The following is a 21,054-nucleotide window of genomic DNA, read 5'->3' on the forward strand; positions in this document are numbered from 1 at the left end:
ATACTATATGAAACGGAGATTTTGTATGCCAAAAATTACAGAAGTTGCAAGAAAGTAATTGGAATTACAGGAGTTTCTGCACAGAGTAGTTCCTGAAGGAGTTGCAGGAACATTGTGGGTTGGTGCTGGGAGGACCAAATGCAATGTTGCAACTGCAGCACCAACATTTGCTCAATGCACTACAGGTGCAGAAGTGAAGTAAGCCAATGCAGGATACAAAAGTGCAGAGACTTGCTCCAAGGAAAAGACGGTTACTCACCGTAGTAACTGGTGTTCTTCGAGATGTGTTGCTCCTATCCATTCCATGTAGGTGTGTGCGCCGCGCGTGCACGGCTCTCCGGAACTTTTTTACCCCAGCAACTCCGGCGGGCCGGCTGGCTTCCCCTGGAGTGGCGCCGCTATGGCGTCTGTCATATACCCCAGCCGGCCCGTCCGCTCCTCAGTTCCTTCTTGCCGGCTACTCTGACAGTGGGGAAGGAGGGCGGGTCTGGAATGGATAGGAGCAACACATCTCGAAGAACACCAGTTACTACGGTGAGTAACCGTCTTTTCTTCTTCGAGTGATTGCTCCTATGCATTCCATGTAGGTGATTCCCAAGCCTTACCTAGGCGGTGGGGTCGGAGTGAGACGTGGCAGAGTGTAAGACTGCGCAGCCGAAGGCTGCATCGTCTCTTGATTGCTGCACCAACACGTAGTGGGAAGCGAAGGTGTGGACAGAGGACCAGGTGGCCACTCTACAGATGTCCTGGATGGGAACATGGGCCAGGAAGGCGGCAGACGAGGCTTGCGCTCTTGTAGAGTGGGCCGTCAGGCGACTAGGTGGTACACGAGCAAGCTCATAGCATGTTCGAATACATGCCGTCACAAAAGAGGAAATCCTTTGCGAGGAGACCGGCTCGCCCCTCATACGATCCGCAATCGCGACGAAGAGCTGGGTCGAACGCCGAAAGGGCTTCGTGCGCTCTATATAAAAGGCGAGGGCCCTGCAGACGTCCAGGGTGTGAAGCTGCTGCTCCCGAAGTGAGGCGTGCGGCCTTGGGTAGAAGACCGGGAGGAAGATGTCCTGGTTAATATGGAAGGCCGATACGACCTTAGGGAGGAAGGCCAGGTGCGGTCGAAGCTGTACCTTGTCTGCGTGGAAGACGGTATACCGGGGGCTAACGGTTAAGGCACTGAGTTCGGATACTCGTCTCGCAGATGTTATAGCGACGAGGAAGGCCGTCTTCCACGAGAGGTAGAGCAGGGAGCAAGACGCCAGAGGCTCAAACGGCGGTCCCATAAGCCTGGCCAGAACCAGGTTCAAATCCCAGACCGGTGTAGGGCGCTGTATTGGCGGGTACAACCGGTCCAGGCCCTTGAGGAAGCGAGAGACCATCTGGGCGGAGAAGATGGAGCGGCCTTCAACCGGTGGATGAAACGCAGATACGGCTGCCAGGTGCACCCTCAAGGAGGAGACTGCGAGGCCTTGCTCCTTAAGGGACCAGAGGTAGTCCAGGATAATCGGAATAGGGACGAAAAAGGGATTAAGGCCTTTCTGGTCGCACCAGATAGTGAAACGCTTCCATTTTGCGAGGTAGGTGGAGCGCGTTGAAGGCTTCCTGCTTTCAGTTAGGACTCGCTGCACCGCCTGCGAACAGTCACGCTCCGCGTGGGTCAACCAGTCAGGTACCAGGCTGTAAGATGTAGGGAGCGGAGGTCCGGGTGGCGAAGCCGGCCGAAGTCCTGCGTGATAAGATCCGGCCACAACGGAAGAGGAATGGGTTCTCGGACGGAGAGCTCGAGCAACAGGGTGTACCAGTGCTGTCTCGGCCAGGCCGGAGCGATCAGGATGAGGCGGGCCTTTTCCCTCCGAAGCTTGAGAAGCACCCGATGAACGAGCGGGAGTGGAGGGAAGGCGTAGAGGAGGTGATCCGTCCAGGAGCAGAGGAACGCGTCCGACAGGGAGTCGCGGGAGCGCCCCTGGTAGGAGCAGAACCGGTGGCACTTCCTGTTGTCCTCGGAGGCAAATAGGTCTAGTTGGGGAAATCCCCACCTCCGGAAGATCGTATGCACCACGTCTGGGCGAAGGGACCACTCGTGGGTAAGGAAGGACCTGCTGAGGCGGTCGGCTAGCGTGTTCTGTACGCCTGGAAGAAACGACGCTGCCAGGTGAATTGAGTGGGCTACACAAAAGTCCCACAGGCGTAGCCCTTCCGTGCAAAGCAGGGAGGAGCGGGCCCCGCCCTGCTTGTTGACATAGAACATCGCCGTCGTATTGTCCGTTAGCACTGTGACACAGCGCCCGCGGAGGTGGGCCTGAAAAGCTTGGCACGCCACCGTATCGCCCGGAGCTCCCGGACGTTGATGTGCAGGGAGAGCTCTGGAGGCAACCAGAGGCCTTGGGTGTGAAGGTCGCCAAGGTGTGCCCCCATCCCATGTCCGAGGCATCCGTGGTCAAGGTGACGGAGGGGCATGGCGGGCGAAATGGGACTCCTGCACACACGACCTGAGGGGCTAGCCACCAACTGAGTGTATCGAGGGTAGGCCTCGGGACAGTGACGATCAAGTCCATGGGGTCGCGATGTGGGCGGTACACGGAGGCCAGCCAAGTCTGGAACGGGCAAAGGTGTAACCTGGCGTAAGCGGTCACGAAAGTGCAAGACGCCATGTGGCCCAGGAGCCGAAGGCAGGACCACGCTGTCGTCGTGGGAAAGGATTGGAGATCCCGGATACAGCCCACCAGCGCCTGGTGTCGAGTGTGTGGGAGGCAGGCCCTGGCCAATTGAGAATCCAGGACTGCTCCGATGAACTCCACCCTTTGAGCCGGAGTTAAAATGGACTTCTCGATGTTCACGAGAAGGCCCAGTTCTCGAAATAGGGCCAAGATATCGGTCACTTGGTCTGCTACCAGCTGACGTGATGGGCCGCGAATCAACCAGTCGTCGAGGTACGGATAAACGTGCACGCGACGACGACGGAGGGCTGCGGCAACTACTGCCATGCATTTGGTGAAGACCCTCGGGGCGGTGGAGAGGCCGAAGGGAAGCACCGCAAACTGGTAGTGCATGCTGTTGACCCTGAAGCGGAGATACCGTCGATGGGGAGGATAGATCGCGACATGGAAATATGCGTCCTTCATGTCGAGGGCGGCAAACCAGTCTCCTGGATCCAAGGAGGGAATGATGGTCCCCAGGGTTACCATGCGGAACTTGAGTTTTAGCAGGTACCGGTTGAGCTCCCGGAGGTCTAGGATCAGACGAAGACCTCCCTTTGCCTTGGGGATGAGGAAATATCGGGAATAAAAACCCCTGCCCCGCCGGTCGGGCGGTACCTCCTCTATGGCACCCAAACTCAACAGACTCTCGACCTCTTGTAGGAGGAATTGCTTGTGAGAGGGGTCCCTGAAGAGGGACAGGGAAGGTGGATGGGAGGGAGGGAGCAAAACAAACTGAAGGCGGTACCGGATTGGACCGTACGCAGGACCCAGCTGTCCGACGTTATGCGGGACCATGCCGGGAGGAAATGGGAGAGGCGGTCGGAAAACAACGGGGAAGGATCCGGTGGAGAGACTGGAGAGCCGTCCTCGGGCGTCCCATCAAAAGGACTGCTTAGGCCCTTGAGGGGCCTTAGAAGGCGCCTGGGACTGGTTGCGCCTGCTGCCTGATGGTCGGCGGCGAGTCAGGTTGTTCCAGTGAGTAATATAGGGCCGAGACCTGGCCTGGGTAAACGGCCGGAACGGCTGCCTCCGGAACAACTGCCTCTGGGTCGCTGGCGTGTGCATTCCAAGGGTGCGGATAGCAACACGACCGTCCTTGAGGGTCTGTATCCGCGAGTCAGTCTTCTCGGAAAACAGACCAGTCGTGTCGAATGGCAGATCTTGGAGGGTGTACTGCACCTCCGGGGACAAGGTGGACGACTGCAGCCATGACATATGCCGCATGGTCACCCCGGAGGCCAGAGTCCGGGCTCCAGAGTCAGCCGAGTCCAAAGCGGCCTGGATGGAGGAGCGCGCGGACTTCTTACCGTCCTCGAGGAGGGCGTTGAACTCCTGGCGGGAGGCTGATGGGATGAGTTCGGCAAATTTAGATAGAGAGAGCAGCATCTCATAAGTGTACCGGGCTAGCAGAGCCATTTGATTGGCAATGCGGAGTTGCAGGCCCCCCGCTGAATAGACCTTGCGGCTCAAGAGGTCCATGCGCCGTGCGTCCTTGGACTTAGGCGCCGCCGCAGGTTGGCCGTGCCGCTCCCGGTCGTTTACCGACTGCACGACTAGGGAGTCCGGAGCCGGATGAGTATACAAGTACTCGTATCCCGTGGGGGGAACTGAGTACTTGCGCTCTACGCCGCGGGCTGTGGGCAGGATGGACGCCGGCGTTTGCCAGATGGTAGTGGCGTTACGTTGGATCGTGCGTATAAACGGAAGGGCCACTCGCACGGGGGCCTCTGACCCGATCACATTGGTAACCGGGTCATCGTTTTCCACGACCTCTGCTACCAGGAGGTCTATTGCCTGCGCGATCCGACGGAGCAGGTCCTGGTGAGCCCTCAAGTCGATCGGCGGGGGGTCTGCCGTAGACGACCCCGCCACAGCCTCGTCTGGTGACGACGACGAAGAGAGACCTGGGACCGCTGGCTCCGGTGGTGGCTCGTCCATCGGGTGAGCAGCCGCGTCAGTATCCAGTTGCTCCGCAGGGACCGGTAGAGAGGCCTCGGCTGGTGGCGACGGGGGAGGCCTACTGATGGTTGCCTCCGGCACCCGACGTTCGGAACCCGGCGGCCGTGGGGGCAAGGGCAGGCCCTGACCCTCATACTGTGCCCACGGAACCCAGAAACCCCACTGTTGTGGACCATAGTTTTGTCCCTGGGGTTCAGCCCTGAGATCCATGCCGCTGCAGACTTGCAAAGCGACGGAGGGCTGGCGCGACCACTGGGGGGCAGAGGCACTGAATGAGTGCCCTGTGGAAGGCCCTTGCTTGTCCGCTGGCGGCGCCGTGGGACGGTGCTGGTCGTCGTGGTATCGGGAGCACGACCAGGACCATCGGTCGCATCGGTGCCGGGAAGGCGAGTGACTGTGGTTTCGGTGCCGGGAAGGGCTGCGGTCACGGTGCCTGGAGCGGCTGCGGTCACGGTGCCGAGAGGAGCTACGGTCGCGGTGCCGAGAGAGGCTGCGGTCGCTGCAGTGTCGTGAACGGTCCCTAGAGGCGGACCTCCTTCAGTACCGCCGACTTGGGCTTCGGGATCGGTACCGCGATGGTGAGCGGTACCGTGAGGGAGACCGGCGCCGAGATGGTGAACGGTCCCGAGGTGTCGATCTACGTCGGTACCTGGCTTGGCAGGATGGTGACTGGCTGCGGGAATGGGAGCGAGACCTGAATTCCCTTTGACGCTGATCGTCGGCACCGGGGTGCCTCATCATGGCTGGCTTCCCCGCGGAGGGCACAGCCCGCACCGGCGGTGCCGGGGGCCGGAGGTTCGGCGCCTCTGTCATGGAGATGAGCTCCCTCGCCTGCGAGTACGTCTCGGGCGTAGTCGGGAGACCGAGCTCAACCTCGGACGGTGCCGGGGAGCAGGGGGTGCCGGGCTCAACGGCTCTTCAGGTGCTGGAGCTGCCGGGCCCGTGCACTGCATGTGCACATCCACAGCCGGTGCCGGAGGTGTTGGCAGAGGCTGGGTTACCGATCCCGGGGTCGGAATCTTCGCAGCCGCCGGCGCAGCTTTCTTTCTTCGCGCCGGAGAAGTGGAGCGGTGCCGGGATGCTGGTGCCGGTTTTGGAGGACGGGACGCGTCCGTGCTGGGCTGACTCGGTGCCGCCGGTGCACTGCGGACCGAGGACGGTTTCGGCGCCGCTGGGGTCGGTGCCGCTGGGCGAAGCGCCGACTCCATGAGGAGCTGCTTCAATCTGGAGTCCTGCTCCTTCCGAGTCCACGGCTTAAACGCTGCACAAATGGGGCACTTATCCGGGCGATGGGACTCCCCAAGGCAGCGAAGGCAGGAGTCGTGAGCGTCCCCAATGGGCATCAGCCGCTGACAAGCCGAGCACGGCTTGAATCCCGGTGTGTGGGGCATGAGCCCACACCGGGTGAGGAAAAAAGGAGGGTGAAACCCCCTTAATTCCTTAAACACTAACTAACTGTCTAAACTATGTACAAACTGACTAACTATATACAGAAATTTGGAGAAAACGCTAGGGGTGTGGAGGACTAAGGGAGCACTCCACAGTTCCAACTGGCCATCACGGGCGGGAAGAAGGAACTGAGGAGCGGACGGGCCGGCTGGGGTGTATGACAGACGCCATAGCGGCGCCACTCCAGGGGGCACCAGCCGGCCCGCCGGAGTTGCTGGGGTAAAAAAGTTCCGGAGAGCCGTGCACGCGCGGCGCGCACACCTACATGGAATGCATAGGAGCAATCACTCGAAGAAGAAGAAGTTCAGTTTCAGTGTTGCTGGCAGCACTTGTGCACCTTTGTAAATATTCTTTTGTGTGTGTGAATATAGAGCATTCAACAATTGTGGCAGAGGTTCCAGCACCAAAATATTCCAGTGTAGAAAGGGATGTAAATTCCATTTTTCCTTTAGCTCAGGGGTGGGCAAACTTTTTGGCCTGAAGGCCACATCTGGGTATGGAAATTGTATGGCGGGCCATGAATGCTCACAAAATTGGGGGTTGGGGTGCAGGAGGGCGCTGGCTGGGGGTACGGGCTCTGGGATGGGGCCAGGGATAAGAGGTTCAGAGGGCAGCAGGGGGATCAGGGCTGGGGCAGGTGGTTGAGCACGAGAGGAGGTCAGGGGGGCAGGCTCTGGACGGTGCTTACCTCAAGCAGCTCCCAGAAACAGCAGCATGTCCCCCCTCCAGCTCCTATGCAGAGGTAGGGCCAGGTGTCTCAGTGCGCTGCCCTGTCCGCAGGCGCCACCCCTGCAGCTCCCATTAGCCGTGATTCCTGGCCAATGGGAGCTGCAGGGGCAGCGATTGGGGTGGGGGCAGCGTGTGGAGCCCCCTGGCTGCCCCTACACATAGGAAACAGAGGGGGAATACGCCACTGCTTCCAGGAGCCGTGCAGAGTGGGGCGAGACCCCGCTCCCACTCCCTGGCTGGAGTGCAGGAGTGCGGCAAGACCTGGACCCCGCTTTCAGGCAGAGACTCAAGGACTAGATTAAAATGCTTGGAGGGCCTCTGGGCCATAGTTTGCCCACCCCTGCCTTAGCTAGTGGTGATGCTTGATATGCATATCCTTCAGGCAATCTATTCCCTACTATGGGGTGGTTGCCTAGATTTTTTCAGACTGCACTGATACAAACACAGCTAAGCATTATGGTAACACTGGATGCACAAACTTGGTTTACACTTGGTATTGATATGAAAATAAAACTCTGGAGCCAACTCAATTGTTTGTTCTAACCAAAATTGGACGAGACTATTAGACAAACATGGATAGACTTGGAGTTGTAGTGAGGCTGAGCCTTTACTTTGTAGCTCTTTACATAATCCAGTGTTTTAGTTTCCTGATAGTTTTACTGGAATATATGTGAGAACTGTTTGTAAGTATTCACTCTTTAATGGTGACTTGCAGTGTGTAACTGTCAAAGCAGTTTATTTCCTACTTGTATTTCTAATGTCTTCATGTCCCTTTGTATCACTTCTATATTTTCCAAGTGTTTCATTTCCTGCTTTTTACCAGCAGCTACATTGCAATCAAACATTTTATGATAAAAGTGAACTTTTGAAAATATAATTTCTCCCAGTTCACATTATATTTTGTCAATAGTATTATGATGCATACATTTGACAGGGTGGGGTGTAACTTTACAATTAAATTTACTTCAGAGATACTTCATTAGTAAGAACCAAGACACAGCTTTAAAGGCATAGTAAATTTAAGTGAGTGAGAAGAGTGCAGGTTCTGTGCATCTCAGCATTAGCTAGAATCATCCTGCCTGCAAAGTGCTAAGTGAGGCAGAAACCCCTCAGTGTGCTGGGGCTGGGAGGGCAAGGGAAAGGAGGGAATGGCTTTTGCCTGGGAATAGCTCCTGTCCCTCAGAATTGCCAATGCAGCATTTGCTCCCACCCTCCAGCACCTGGGACTCTCAAGCACTCAAGAAGCACAAGCACCCTGATTCTAACTGACCCACAGTATAAGAGCCCTTTGCACCTTTTTGCTCCCTTTTTTTAAACCTCTTGCACAAGTTGCCAGAATATAAGCTTGTATGTGATAGTGTAGTGCAGTGATCCCCAATCTTTTTGTGGCCAGTAGCACATTCATGTTTTCAGAAGAGTGTGGCGGGCGCCAACAATTTTTCAAGGCTTATTTTGTATTTGTACATTAAATAATACGAAAAACATCATATTTAATATTACATAATATATGAAGCCATAAGATAAAAAGGGTAATTTTATATGGAAAAGGTATTAATTAAATTATTCGGCAATTACTCTTTCAACTTACTATGTGAATTTGCTCTTTTTTACCTACCTGTAAGAAAACTTAGAGTTTTTACAAAATAAATATCATAAACAGTTTTCATCTTATTTATTTTAAAAAAGTAAAGCATTGCTGAACTGCTGGTCCAAATATATTTATTATTCTTACTTTAACATAGAATGAAGCCTGCAGCCCCAGAGTTTTCTGTCCCCGGCAGGCTCGGGGCCCCGGCTGCTTTCCAGCTTAAGCTGGCTCTTGCCGCCCCAAGCAGCCAAAAAAAAATAAAAAGCCGTGATCGCGATCTGTGGCTATTCAGTGGAAGGTCCTTCACTCCGAGTGGGAGCGAGGGACCCTACGCCAAATTGCCGCCGAATACCTGGACATGCCGCCCCTCTCTGGAGAGGCCGCCCCAAGCACCTGCTTGCTAAGCTGGTGCCTGGAGCTGGCCCTGGTAGCACCTACTCCTCAAACAGACCCAAATCAGTGAATTAGAGTAATTTTCATGTTTAGTTTTCAAATATTGCATAGCATTTTTGTAACTTTATGCCAGAAAACTCATATCTTTGCAGAAAGATGTATTTTCAGATTTTCTCTACTATGTAAATCATATCAGATTTCATTGTCCTTTTTAAAAAAAAAGTACTGAGAGGGTGTTTTTACTCCTACTTTTCTCTGTATTCATGGAGAGGACAGCACTTTTGAAACATCTGCATACACTTTAGAGAAGCGGAGCATGGTGCTGCTTCCAGCTGTTGTTCATTTACAGGAAACTGGATGAGCTGGTAAAACGCCTTAGTGTCTGTTTGTTCTCCTAGCACTACAGCATTTACTGATTGTCCTTCAGCAGCAAATGACTAACCCTCCCTTCTAGTAACTAGGAGACACTCATTTAGAAGATGTTGAAATTATCTTCCAGAAGCAATGGCCACTTCAATAAGTGATTTAATGATTCTTCTGTGCCTTTGTGCATGTATGAGGGAGGGGACACAAATAAACGGGATACAAGTTAAATCTGGTATCGTCATTAACACATTTCATGTTGGATACCTTCATATCCTTCACAGAATTCCCAACCTGTGAACCACTAACTCAATTTATATGCAAAAATGGAAGATGTGTTAGCAGTAAATGGCACTGTGACTCAGGCAAGTACCAAATGTTCAGTATTCTAAACTGATTTGATTAGGAGGCTGAGGGTACTTTTGATAATATGCTCATTTCCTACTGGGACTGAGAGTAAATCCAGCTTGTAGCCCTGCATAAAATAAATGTAATGGTTTTATTTTACTGATTTAAGATTTAAAAGTTGTGAAATTGAGGCCATACACCTGGCAGAACACAGAGATAAGAATTGCTCTTAGAGTTAAACCGGGAACATCACTGCAAATCTACTGTATTATATTAGAATAGAATGCAATATGAGACAATATTTGGTTATAAGAATGACCAAGAATCGGAGCATTTCCATAAAATACATTCCACTGATTATTTTATGTTTGGCTGAACAAGTGTGCAAAGTGAGCTTTAGTGTTTAATGCATTACTATCCCTTTCTTGGGAATCACAATCACAGATTACAGGAATCATCATACAGTACTGAAATACGGAAGCCCACTCCAACCCCCTTTTGATGAATTAATTAGTGTTTTTTTTCTCCAGCTTTCTGTTTCTAAATGTGTAATGAGAGCCTTTGCCTCATGTTATTTTAAAAGGCTAATTCTGACTTTAGATTTTCATTTTGGCCTTAAGTTATCTGAAACTGTTTATCTGCAGCCCATTCATCAATCTAATGCATGATTTTGGTGGGAATAAAACTAAGGACTTGTGTTTACCAAAACAAAAGTCTTTACACCCAATTGCAGAAAAGGGCCAGCTAAGACAGGACAAGGAATTGTTCATAGTGACATAGTAGTTCTGGTATGATCCAGCAGAGAAAGCAATATATAGAACTTTAACATACTGGCTATCACTTCTTTGTTTTCTTCTCAAGAACACTGTAGATATGAAAAGAGTAAATGCAAACATTGTTGCAGCCATTATTAAAGTTTCTCATGAGGGTCAGGCTTCTATTCAGATTTTGTACCATTTAAAGCTGGTCTGACTTTTTTTTCCTCATGTTGATTCTGAATGTTCACAGATGACGACTGTGGCGACGGGAGTGATGAGTTGGGTTGTGTTCACTCATGCTCCAGTAACCAGTTCAGATGCTCCAATGGCAGATGTATACCAAGTCATTGGGCTTGTGATGGTGACAATGACTGTGGAGACTTCAGTGATGAAACCAAAACAAACTGCACCAAAGAAGGTTGGCTATTTTAATACCGTGATAAAGATTTAGTCTAAATGAATAGTGAACTTTCTCATCCGTTGGAAAAGTGAAAGAGATTTAAATCGTTGGTGGCGGAAAACAGATATTTAAGATCTGATACCTCTCTTAAAATGGTGATTCAAATAGGATATAAAGGGAATAGGGAGTTAAGTTCTGGATAGCTCAAAGGACAAATCTTAAGGACAGCCAAACAGGCAGGCTGAAGATTTTGTAGTGTTTTTGTTTTTGAGTTACTAGTAAAACCAAACTCTAGGAAGGAGTGATACTCTCTCTCTCTCAATTATCCTTTACAGGTAACAGGAGAGAGAAAAATAGTGCCAATCAATTAAACAAACAAAAACCTACCTTCTCCTTGGGGAATGGCAAGACCAAATTTGCTTCCCTAGGCAGCTGCCTATAGCTAGAGCAGCCTCTGCTGAAACAAATCCAGCACAATGTCGATAGTTTTACTTCACTGCATTACACTGAACATGATTCTTGTCCTTTTAATAGAGAGAAATGTTTCCTGGATCAAGTTACACTAGGCAAGGCAACATTGCTTAAGTTACCATTTTAGTATCCACAAGTATTTTTACACAACTGTTTAGCTCAATATAATAGTAAAATAATAAGAATTTCCTATAATTATTTACATTTTATCAAAGAATAATCCCTAAAATTCCTTGTACTCAGTATTTATTTCTTATTCAAAACCAGTCAACCAAACAAAAAATGTAATTGTGCTTTACAGTGAAAATATATCAGATCTCCAATTTATGATAGTCGTTCTTTTGTTCCTGCTGTTTGGTTTACTAAAAAGGCAACATCTACTGCCTCATGTAGCAATTTAACAAAATGAGCACATGTGGTGAATTTCTTAATTTTTCAATAGAAATTAAAGGAAAGCTTCCATTATGATGTCATTACTGACAATATTAGCATTCTGCTGTGACTTGTGATGTAGCAAGTTTCCAAAATAATTTGATTACATACTAAGATTTAATTCTCCAATCACAACCTACTCTGAAACCTCCAAATGTATAAAACCAGGGAAATATAGTTAAAATACTGTAGAAACATATTTGATCTCAAATATAAAGGATATCACAAAAAATATCTTTACTGTGCCATTGTAATTAAACTGTGTTATTTGCAATATTTTCTATAGACTGAATAATTTTACGATAAAGTAAAATATAGCTGTATTGTAAAGTTGACTTTTGTATGGTGCTCACTCTACCCACAGTAGTTAAAATGGGAGCTATCTATGTTTTGAAGTTTTTATCCTGTTGCCCATATATAGAGGAATATAAGGTAAGACAAACATAGTATTTTAGATATAAAAGCCATATTACTCAATAAAAGAGAAAATCAACAGAATATGTATGTTCCACTGGAAACCTTGAACCAAGTTTGTAAAGAAAGCGATGATAAATGTTGCACTAAAAAAAGTCCCTAATTTATAAGTCTAATATATTTTTCTTAGCTAAACTAAGGAATGAAAACCTGGATATATTCTGCAGTTATAGCCCCATCATTTTGTATCATCCGCTTAAATGAATTTTGAATAATTTTATTTGCACATCAGTTGGGTTCAAATCATGGAATTAAACCTCAGCAATGAGGCGTTATTATTTTTGACATAAGATTAACTTTAATTTGGTTTTCCTATTTGTACTCATGTCATAAATTTTATCTTTCTAAATCTATTTCAGAGCAAAGCTATGAAGGATGTTTACAATTTTTAGTTAGTGGTAAGAACCTTGTGGAACTGTGAACACATTCAGCTGCCCTTAGGTTTAATGGGAAAAATCAGAAAGGCTTGAGCATGCCTGTGGATGCACTCAGTATGCTTCCATGTGCTTTGTAAGCAGAAACTATACATAGTTGTAGTCAAGTTTATTCCCAACTCCTATAATGCATGTAATTTTTAATGGAGAGTATAAATGTATTTCTGGTTTGGAAAACTCCCTGTGCATCATGACCTCTTCTTAAAATTAAAATAGAAAATTATTCAGCTGCTTTTAACCTGATTCCTTCGTCTTTATTAAAACAATATTTAATTATCAAAACACTGTGAATTATTAAAAAGGAACTTGTATTTCTTAAAGTAATATACCTATGGGTACTCCACTTCAGGTGAACATGTGTTGCATGTGCCTTTGATTAGAGGCTTTCTGTATCAGTGCCCATTCAGTCCTCACCTGACCTTAGCTATCCTTGCACCCTCTATATAGCACAGAGACACATGAACTGCCCTCAGGTGGTCCTCAACTGCCTCAGGCTGAGATGGAGCATCTTGTAGTGCCTGCTTTTTACCTTGTTTTTACCTTTAGAAAATAGATTTATTAGTTTCATGATTGTTATTTTTAGGTTTTTAGTTAGCCTTTTAGCTCTTAATAATTTTAATAGTTTTAGTAGGGTTATTCTTGGGAGGCATATTTCTTTGGGAGACTCCCCACACACACTCTGCATCCCCCCTCTCTGGGGTATCTTCTTTTTCAGGGAGTCTATCCTTGGATTACACCTAAATCCTCTAGATTTAGATGCTGCCTCATTTGCCGGGATCCTATCCTAGTTAGTGAAAGCTACTCTCACTGTATCCGCTACTTAGGGATCCATGTCCCATCTAAGGATAAAATTTATTCAGGTTTTAAAGTAGGTCTAGAAAGAACAGGGAGATAAAGCTTAGGCTTCTCATGATGGCTTGCTCCTTTCAACATTCCCCAGTCCCAGGCCCAGATACCCGTCCTCTCCGTGCCCACCCTGTGCAGTGGTATTCCAGTGACCACAGTGCCCTATTGACCTCTGCAGACCACTCACTCAGTAGACCTACGTGGGACAGAACCATGGGGAATAGCACCAAGGCTTCTAGAAAGAAGAGTTTCAGATCCTCTCAAAGAGAAATCAGTGCCAATAAGCTTAAGTCACCTCAGAGACCTGCTGTTTCAGAAACCTCACATCTCAGAAAAGGTATTATTGAGGCTCCAAGCTCTCCTGACATTGAAAGTCCCTCTTCATCGAAGGCTTCAGGTACTTCCAAGGTCCATGGTATCCAGCATTGCTCAGTACTAAAGCCACCCTGTCGTATCATCCAATCACATTATGCTAATAACTCTATTGAAGAAGCTGGTACCATATGTGGCTTCTGCCATTCTATCTGTAGTACCCAAACTGACTGGTGCCAATGAATCCAAGGTCTGTCTTGGTACCACCACCTCTCACTGCCCTGTTCCTGCACAGCTTAGCCAGGTACCGCAGGAATTTAAATTCTCCAGAGACTCGTTTGTCTCAGATGAACCCAAATCCCCTCTGCTAACAGATGTGGAAAGAATCTTGGTGATGGAGCCTCATCTGTCATTGGTAACGCATCATTCACCAGTGCCAACTAGCTCCCTGGTACCTCTTAGAAAGGACAAACAATTGATTCAACACCAGGTGTGTCTGCCTCTCCCTCGAAACTATGAAGATAACTCCTCTGATTCTCATGTTTCTATTCAAAGCTTGCTTGATTACCAAGCCAGAGCTACCTCTCCTGACACATTCTCTGAGAGAGTAGCTCAAGGAACAGGCAGACTCAAGTCACTGCACATTCTGCCCGATATGACCAGTCTTGGGTGCCCTCCTGTTTTTATTTATGGGCCCCTCCTGAATGGCCATATTGGGACCTCTGGGTTACTTATCAGCAATAATTCTCCAGAGCACTCAGCTACACTCATGGGGTATGCCAGGGGGCAGCAATCACTTGCTCTTCCTGACTTCCACGTCAGTCTCCATGTGAGGATGAATCTTTCAAGAACAGGAGAAAAGGGCTGATGAGGAAGCTACATCATAGACTAACATCTTCTCCTCACCAGATGAAGTGCTGACACTTCCTACCCCTTATATATGGATGATTTTAGGCAGTTCTTTTTTGAATGCTAGCACATATCTGTTTGGTTGTATGTGTTTGTGTGCTGTAGTGCACAGTTAGAGAATTTTTCCCTTCACGGTACTGGCTTGGAAGGCACGAGCACCCTCTGTTGCCCCACAGCCCACGTGCAGACATAAAGGGCCAAGCTGCCTCTCAAGCCTGCTCAGGTCCTTCCTACTGCCATGTTAGTTGTTGGAGCTCCCTGTTCTTGCTTCTGCAAGTCTGTATCAAAACTGTAAATAGTACCTGTTTTGTGTATTTATTTAGTTGGTTAGTCAAAAAAACAAATTGTGTGTCTGTGGTTCTGGCCCCCGGTCTGGTTACTGGTCTCAGTTCCAGAGATATGCTATGCTCTTCAGATTTCAAGCACTGCCACTCACATGATAGGGCATTGCCTAATTGTGACCCTTATCCCACCTGCCTTAAGTGAGCAAGAAACGTTTGATTTGTAAGGGCTTTAAGCCCCATTCCCCCCCCCCCAAAAAAAGGTCAGCCAGACTAAAATATCTGCTGCTTGAATTGGTGCTACACCCTCCATCTGAGCCATCTACCTCAGTTCAGGTACTGAGCCCCTTGGCAATGATCAGTTGTGCATCTCCAGTGCTACTGGTACCAAAAAAACGGCAGCAGAAATCTGAGTCTTTTCCAGGATTGTTGAAGGACACAAAGTTATCAAGCTCTTCTTAAGACTTCAGAGTGCAGATTTCTAACCACAGAGTGTCTTCCTGGTAACATGTACTCCTGAGGCATTTCAGCTGCTGAGAGGGTTGTTAAACCTCTGGGTCCCACTGTCACTGGTAGTTCAAGAGACTTGACAGGCACCAGCACCGAAGGTACCACTGTCAGCACCTTCATCTCTGTGCCGGGCAGTTCAATTGGATTTGGCCATTGGGATACTGATTAAAGAAGTACTGTCTACGGGAAAGCCACAGGTGATCTCCCTGGCTGCCTTTTCTTCAGAGCCTGAACCCTCTTGACCGATACCAACAGGTACATCACTGGCATGGGCAAAAGAAGAGGCATCTTTATCACCAGACTCTGAAGCAGGATCCTATGTCTTGTTACCTAGCCAGTACCACCATCAGGAGAATGTCCCCTGCCTTCCCTGGTGTCAGCCTCTGTTCTGGAAAGGAGCTCATCGAAGGGACCCTTGGGCAATGCACAGGTGGGAGGCAGGGCCATACAAGTGGCTCTTTTGGAACCCATGAGGCTCCCCCCGTGCCTGGTTGAGAGTTCCCCCACAGCCACCTCGGCTGACTCCATCTACTGGTCATCAGGAGCATTGGGACTGAAAGCACCCTAGCGTCTGTACTGAGCCTGGCACCAAATACATTTGGGAACCCTCTCGTGATGAGCCACAATAGGAGCAGGAATTTGACCCCAGCCCTTGGTACAGTTGGCTTCCTCTTTTTCGGACTCTCCAGAGGTGCAACAGACAGTCCAGGACTTAGCTTTTGAAGGGCCATCACTCTTCACAGAAGATGATTGAGACTCTTCATAATCTCAAAGACTCTAGAGCAACTGTGAAAACCCTGGACATTTACGTCCCAGCAGTGAAGTGGGATTTTCACCTTGAGCCCAGGACCTACTAAGGAGAAGGACCAAAGGTTACAAGAGACACCTACCACCACCTTCTGCTTTGGCCGCTGCCAGTTTCTCAAGGCAGGTGACATCTTCCAAGAGCTCATTTTGATGGGCTGGTTGAGAGGAGACTGCCAGTTCTAACAATTCCATCTGTTCTTTTCCAATTTTTGCAGATCATCTGGCCCACTTCCATTGTACTTGGGCTTGGGCAAGCATGGTGGAAGTGGGATACACATTCCCAATTTATTTCTACTCCCCATCCATCCTCCTTCACAAGACAGTGTTATTGCAAGAAATACAATTGTTCCTTCTTGTAGGAGCTATAGGGGAGATCTATTCTTTTTTCAGCAGAAATGAGTTTTACTCCCAGTACTTCCTGATCCTGAAGGCACAAGAGGATCTCAAGCCTATTTACCATATAAGGCAGTTAAACTAGTTTTCCCCCTCCCATCCCCCAAAATCAAAATTCTGGATGGTTGCTCTAATTTTAATTATTCTTTCCTCGGAGTCAGGGCAAGTATGTTGCTCTCAACTTAAAGGACACCTTCTTTCATGTGATTCAGTAGAGCACCAGAAAATTTCTGAAATTCACTGTCAGCAGTCGTCATTCTCAGTTCATGGATCTCCAATTTGGTCTCTTGGCTGCCTCACTTGTTTTTACAAAGTATAAGTCAGTGGTAGAAGCATTTTTCCTAGAGGTTAGGGGTCCATAAGAACATAAGAATGGCCAGACGTGGTCAGACCAATGGTCCATCTAGGCCAGCATACATTTTTTCGACAGTGGCCAATGCCAGGTGCTTCAGAGGGAATGAACAGAACAGGCAATTATTGAGTGATTCATCCCCTGTTGTTCACTGCCAGCTTCTGGCAGTGAGAGGCTAGGGACACCCGGATCATGGAGTTGTATCATTGACCATCTTGTCTAATAGCCATTGATGGATCTCTCCTCCAGGAACTTATATTTCTTTTTGAAACCTGTTATGGTTTTGGCCTTCACAACATCCCCTGGCAATGAGTTCCACTGGTTGATTGTCCGTTATGTGAAGAAGTACTTCATTTTGTTTATTTTAAACCAGTTGCCTATTAATTTCATTGGGTGACCCCTGGTTCTTGTGTTATGTGAAAGAATAAATAAAACTTCCTTATTCATTTTCTCCACACCATTCATAATTTTATAGACCTCTAGCCTATCCTCCCTTAGTTGTTTCTTTTGCAAGCTGAAAAGTCCTAGTCTATTGAATCTCTCCTCATACAGAAGATGTTGCATACCCTAAATATTTTTTTATTGATCTTGTCTATACTTTTTCCAATTTGAATATGTCTTTTATGAGATGGGGCAACCAGAACTATATGCAGTATTCAAGGAATGGATGTACCATGGATTTATATAGTGGCATGATATTTTTTACTTTATTATCTATCTCTTTCCTAATGGTTCCTAACATTCTGTTAGTTTTTTTGACTGCTGCTTCACACTGAGTAGATGTTTTCAGTGAACTATCCACAATAACACAGAGATCTATTTTGAGTGGTAACCCCTAATTTAGATCCCATCATTTTGTCTTTATAGTGGGGATTATGTCTTCCAATGTGCATTACTTTGCATTTATCAACATTGAATTTCATCTGACATTTTGTTGCCCAGTCACCCAATTTAGTGAGATCCCTTTGTAACTTGTAGTTAAGTCCAAAGCAAACTGCTATCTTGAGTCCATGTATTCCCTTACTTGGATGACTGGCTGGTAAGAGGTCGATCCAGGTTGTAGGTGACCCTAAGAGGTCATCATGTTCCCAGAGGGTGGATTGTTTTCAGCCCCATTGGAAATTATAGACATGGTGCACCTCTTTGCAGCGGGCAGCCTCATTTTCATCTACAAAGATTAAAATCACATGGTGACCATCTTGCTGAGGAGAGCCTGTGGCTTCAGTCTTATTGACAGTAATGGGAGATGGTTGCCATTTTGGATAAGGTAAAACTTCATGAGTTTGAATGGAGAAATCAGAAATTAATGTGGCCTGTTTAAAAAAGAAAAATAAGTATTGAAAGACTTGTGATTAAAATCATAAAATAGCTATCACTGGAGATAAGGATGTTTTCTCCTCTGGATCCACCCACCTTCTTGGCCTGGAGTGAACAGTCATTTATCTCCTCTTCCTGTGTGAATCAGATCTTGTGGATAGCTCTTCTGGGGTCCCAGGAATGGGAAGAAAGCTAACTCTTCCTTGTACCCAGAGTAAGTTAGATCTGAATGCAGAGGGCCCCCCATTATGTGAGAGTTTCCATAGGATGGTTTGTGATCTTATACACAAACAAAAGAAATCCAGAAGTTTTAACTTAATGGCTGCTTTGTTCTTAACTCACAACAATATAGAGAATTATTTTTTAAACTAAACCTTTAGTTTGTAGAGAATCTTAATATTATGTAATTGGAAACTACCTGTATAACTTTTTGAAATGTGTTGGCAATGGCTTTTGTGTCGGAACTGCAAAGAGGAGCTCCCAGTATGCTGGTTTGTGCATAAAGACCCTGCAGTGTTGCAGAGTGATTGTGACTTGTGCTCCTGGCACTTTGCTATGAACCTCCAACCATTGTTCCCACATTACTTTGAAGCTCTATGATACCACTGCTTTGAGTGAGGGCAGCCTGAAATTGCCTCAAAGTAACATCACAGAATAACAGTATAAAACTTCAAAGTCACCTGGGAGCAATTTAGCTGGCAGGACCCTGTAACAGCAGAGTTTATATTATTTATTTATTTATTTTATTGGTAGAACATCCTTAGGCAGCCCTGAAGTTTCTTCAGTGTTTAAACAAAATGAACAAGTTGCTTCACTGCAGCATCTTCCTCATGAGTTGTAGGACTTGGGTGACCAGATGTTTCGATTTTATAGGGACAGTCCTGATATTTGAGGCTTTGTTTTATGCAGGTGCCAATTACCCGCCACCCTTTGTCCCAATTTTTCACCCTTGCTATCTGGTCACCCTATGTAGGACAGAGACACTGCAAAGAAAGAGATTAATCAAAAAGATAACTTCCTATATTAAAAAGAAGTCCAGGGATTTTACTGTCACCAAAACAAAGAAAATAAATGTTTTATAAAATTGACTATGATTGTGGACAAATACTGGTAAAAATTGTTCAAATTATACTTTTCAGTGTAAATCGTGAATGCAGGACTTTTCAAGACATGACTTTAAAATGTGCCTTAATACATTTCAGAGGTTTGGAATACTATAAATAATCTTGGTGGTGACGATTAGGTTAGCAGAGTACAGGTGAGGAATCCAAAAATGTAAAATAAGGCTCCAATCTTGGAAACACACACATGCTTAATGGTAAACATGTGGCTAATCCAAATGAAGTCTTATCACATAATTACCATGCTTCAATACATATAGGTCTGAATCCTCAACTATACAGAGCTCATGTTCAGCATAGCTGAGTGGGGAAAGGCCAAGATAACTGTCACCTTTTGTACCTTGGGCTCTGAATTCAGGGTTCCATATTGTAAACTTTCTCTAATTGAACAATTTCCATATTTCTTTTCAACGTTTCAGCCACAATTTTCAAAAGTGAGTAGCCTCTGGTATTGGGTGTCCAAAAATTAAGTCACCCAGAATCACTGGATGCATCTGGATATCTTGGCCTTCATTCCCCTGATTACTGTAGAGCTGATTTCTCTTTACCATTTACTGTGCGATGAAACAGTTTAGAAATGAAAGGATCAAACAAAGCCCTAAAGCTCATGGTCCCTACAGACTCATTTTACAAACTTGTGGTCCATGCTCATAATATATTTCATAGACTCAGTAACTTTATTTGTTTTAATTAAATTGCTGGTTATATATGCACTCTGTATTTCTCTTTCTCTGACAATAGGTGTAACTTTTTCTTTAGGTATAGGGTGTCATAGAGGAGATATTTGTTTCAGTAAAAAAACAACACTGGCTGTTCCTGTTATTCTGCACAAATTGCCAAATTTAACTGAGCAAATGAGACAGTTGTACTGCTGTGTTTTATATAAACTAGTTTCTTCATATATACCTGGTAACAGAAAAAACAAACATTGTGAACAGGCTATTCAATAGAGTTAATCTTGTCTCTTGATTATTTTATCTAAGAAACTCCCTCTCCTGGAGGATGCAATGAGAGAGAATTTCAGTGTAACCCTGATGGGAATTGTGTTCCTGTGTTGTGGCGCTGCGATGGAGAAAAGGATTGTGAAGATGGCAGCGATGAAAAGGGCTGTAATGGAACTATACGCTTGTGTGATGAGAGAACCAAGTTTTCCTGCAAGAATACAGGTACATTATTATTGTTTGCTCTGATTCAACTGTTTGTCTTTCTCAAGGCCATTTAAAAATAAAACTTTTTTATTATTTGTATGACAGTAGTGTCCACAGTGTGCTACCTGCTATACAGACATATATAGTAGGAATACACCGTCCCTATTCTGAAGAAGTTACAATTTAAGAAGTTCAAACTAACAAAATTAAAATCAACAAACAAAACTAAATGGTGAAGGGCTAGTGAAAGGGCTACAACATACACAGAAAAGCATCAATCCTGCAGAGACATTCAAGTGCTTAAGTATGTGAGTAGTTCTATTAAAGGCCTCAACACACTTCCCTGCATGGCTCCATTAGTGCTGCCTAGATAATGGCTTTGGGCACTGTGGAGAGAGATGGGACTGTGCCTAAGATACTGTTCTTTCTAAGTAACTGGGTGCAGAGAGTCAAAGCAGTGGCTCACCTGTCTATCACTCTCCTGGTTCCATGCAGCATTGCTGGCTGGTCACTCAGGGAGAATTATTACTTCATCCCATTAGGGGCTTTAGTAACCTACTGCCC

The 21,054-nt window shown here is 46.7% G+C and overlaps 1 protein-coding gene across 1 annotated transcript in view; it reads left to right on the top strand.

The window, feature by feature from the left end:
- Nucleotides 1–21,054, top strand: part of LRP1B (LDL receptor related protein 1B) — a 1,239,928-nt gene that overhangs the window by 766,812 nt on the left and 452,062 nt on the right. The window contains exons 19-21 of the mRNA XM_039494476.1: nucleotides 9,462–9,542; nucleotides 10,534–10,701; nucleotides 20,326–20,508. Coding sequence (XP_039350410.1) covers nucleotides 9,462–9,542; nucleotides 10,534–10,701; nucleotides 20,326–20,508 — 432 coding nt within the window. The remainder of the gene's footprint in view (nucleotides 1–9,461; nucleotides 9,543–10,533; nucleotides 10,702–20,325; nucleotides 20,509–21,054) is intronic.

The sequence above is a fragment of the Mauremys reevesii genome, linkage group 11 (genome assembly GCF_016161935.1).
Source record: "Mauremys reevesii isolate NIE-2019 linkage group 11, ASM1616193v1, whole genome shotgun sequence".
Taxonomy (NCBI): domain Eukaryota; kingdom Metazoa; phylum Chordata; order Testudines; family Geoemydidae; genus Mauremys; species Mauremys reevesii.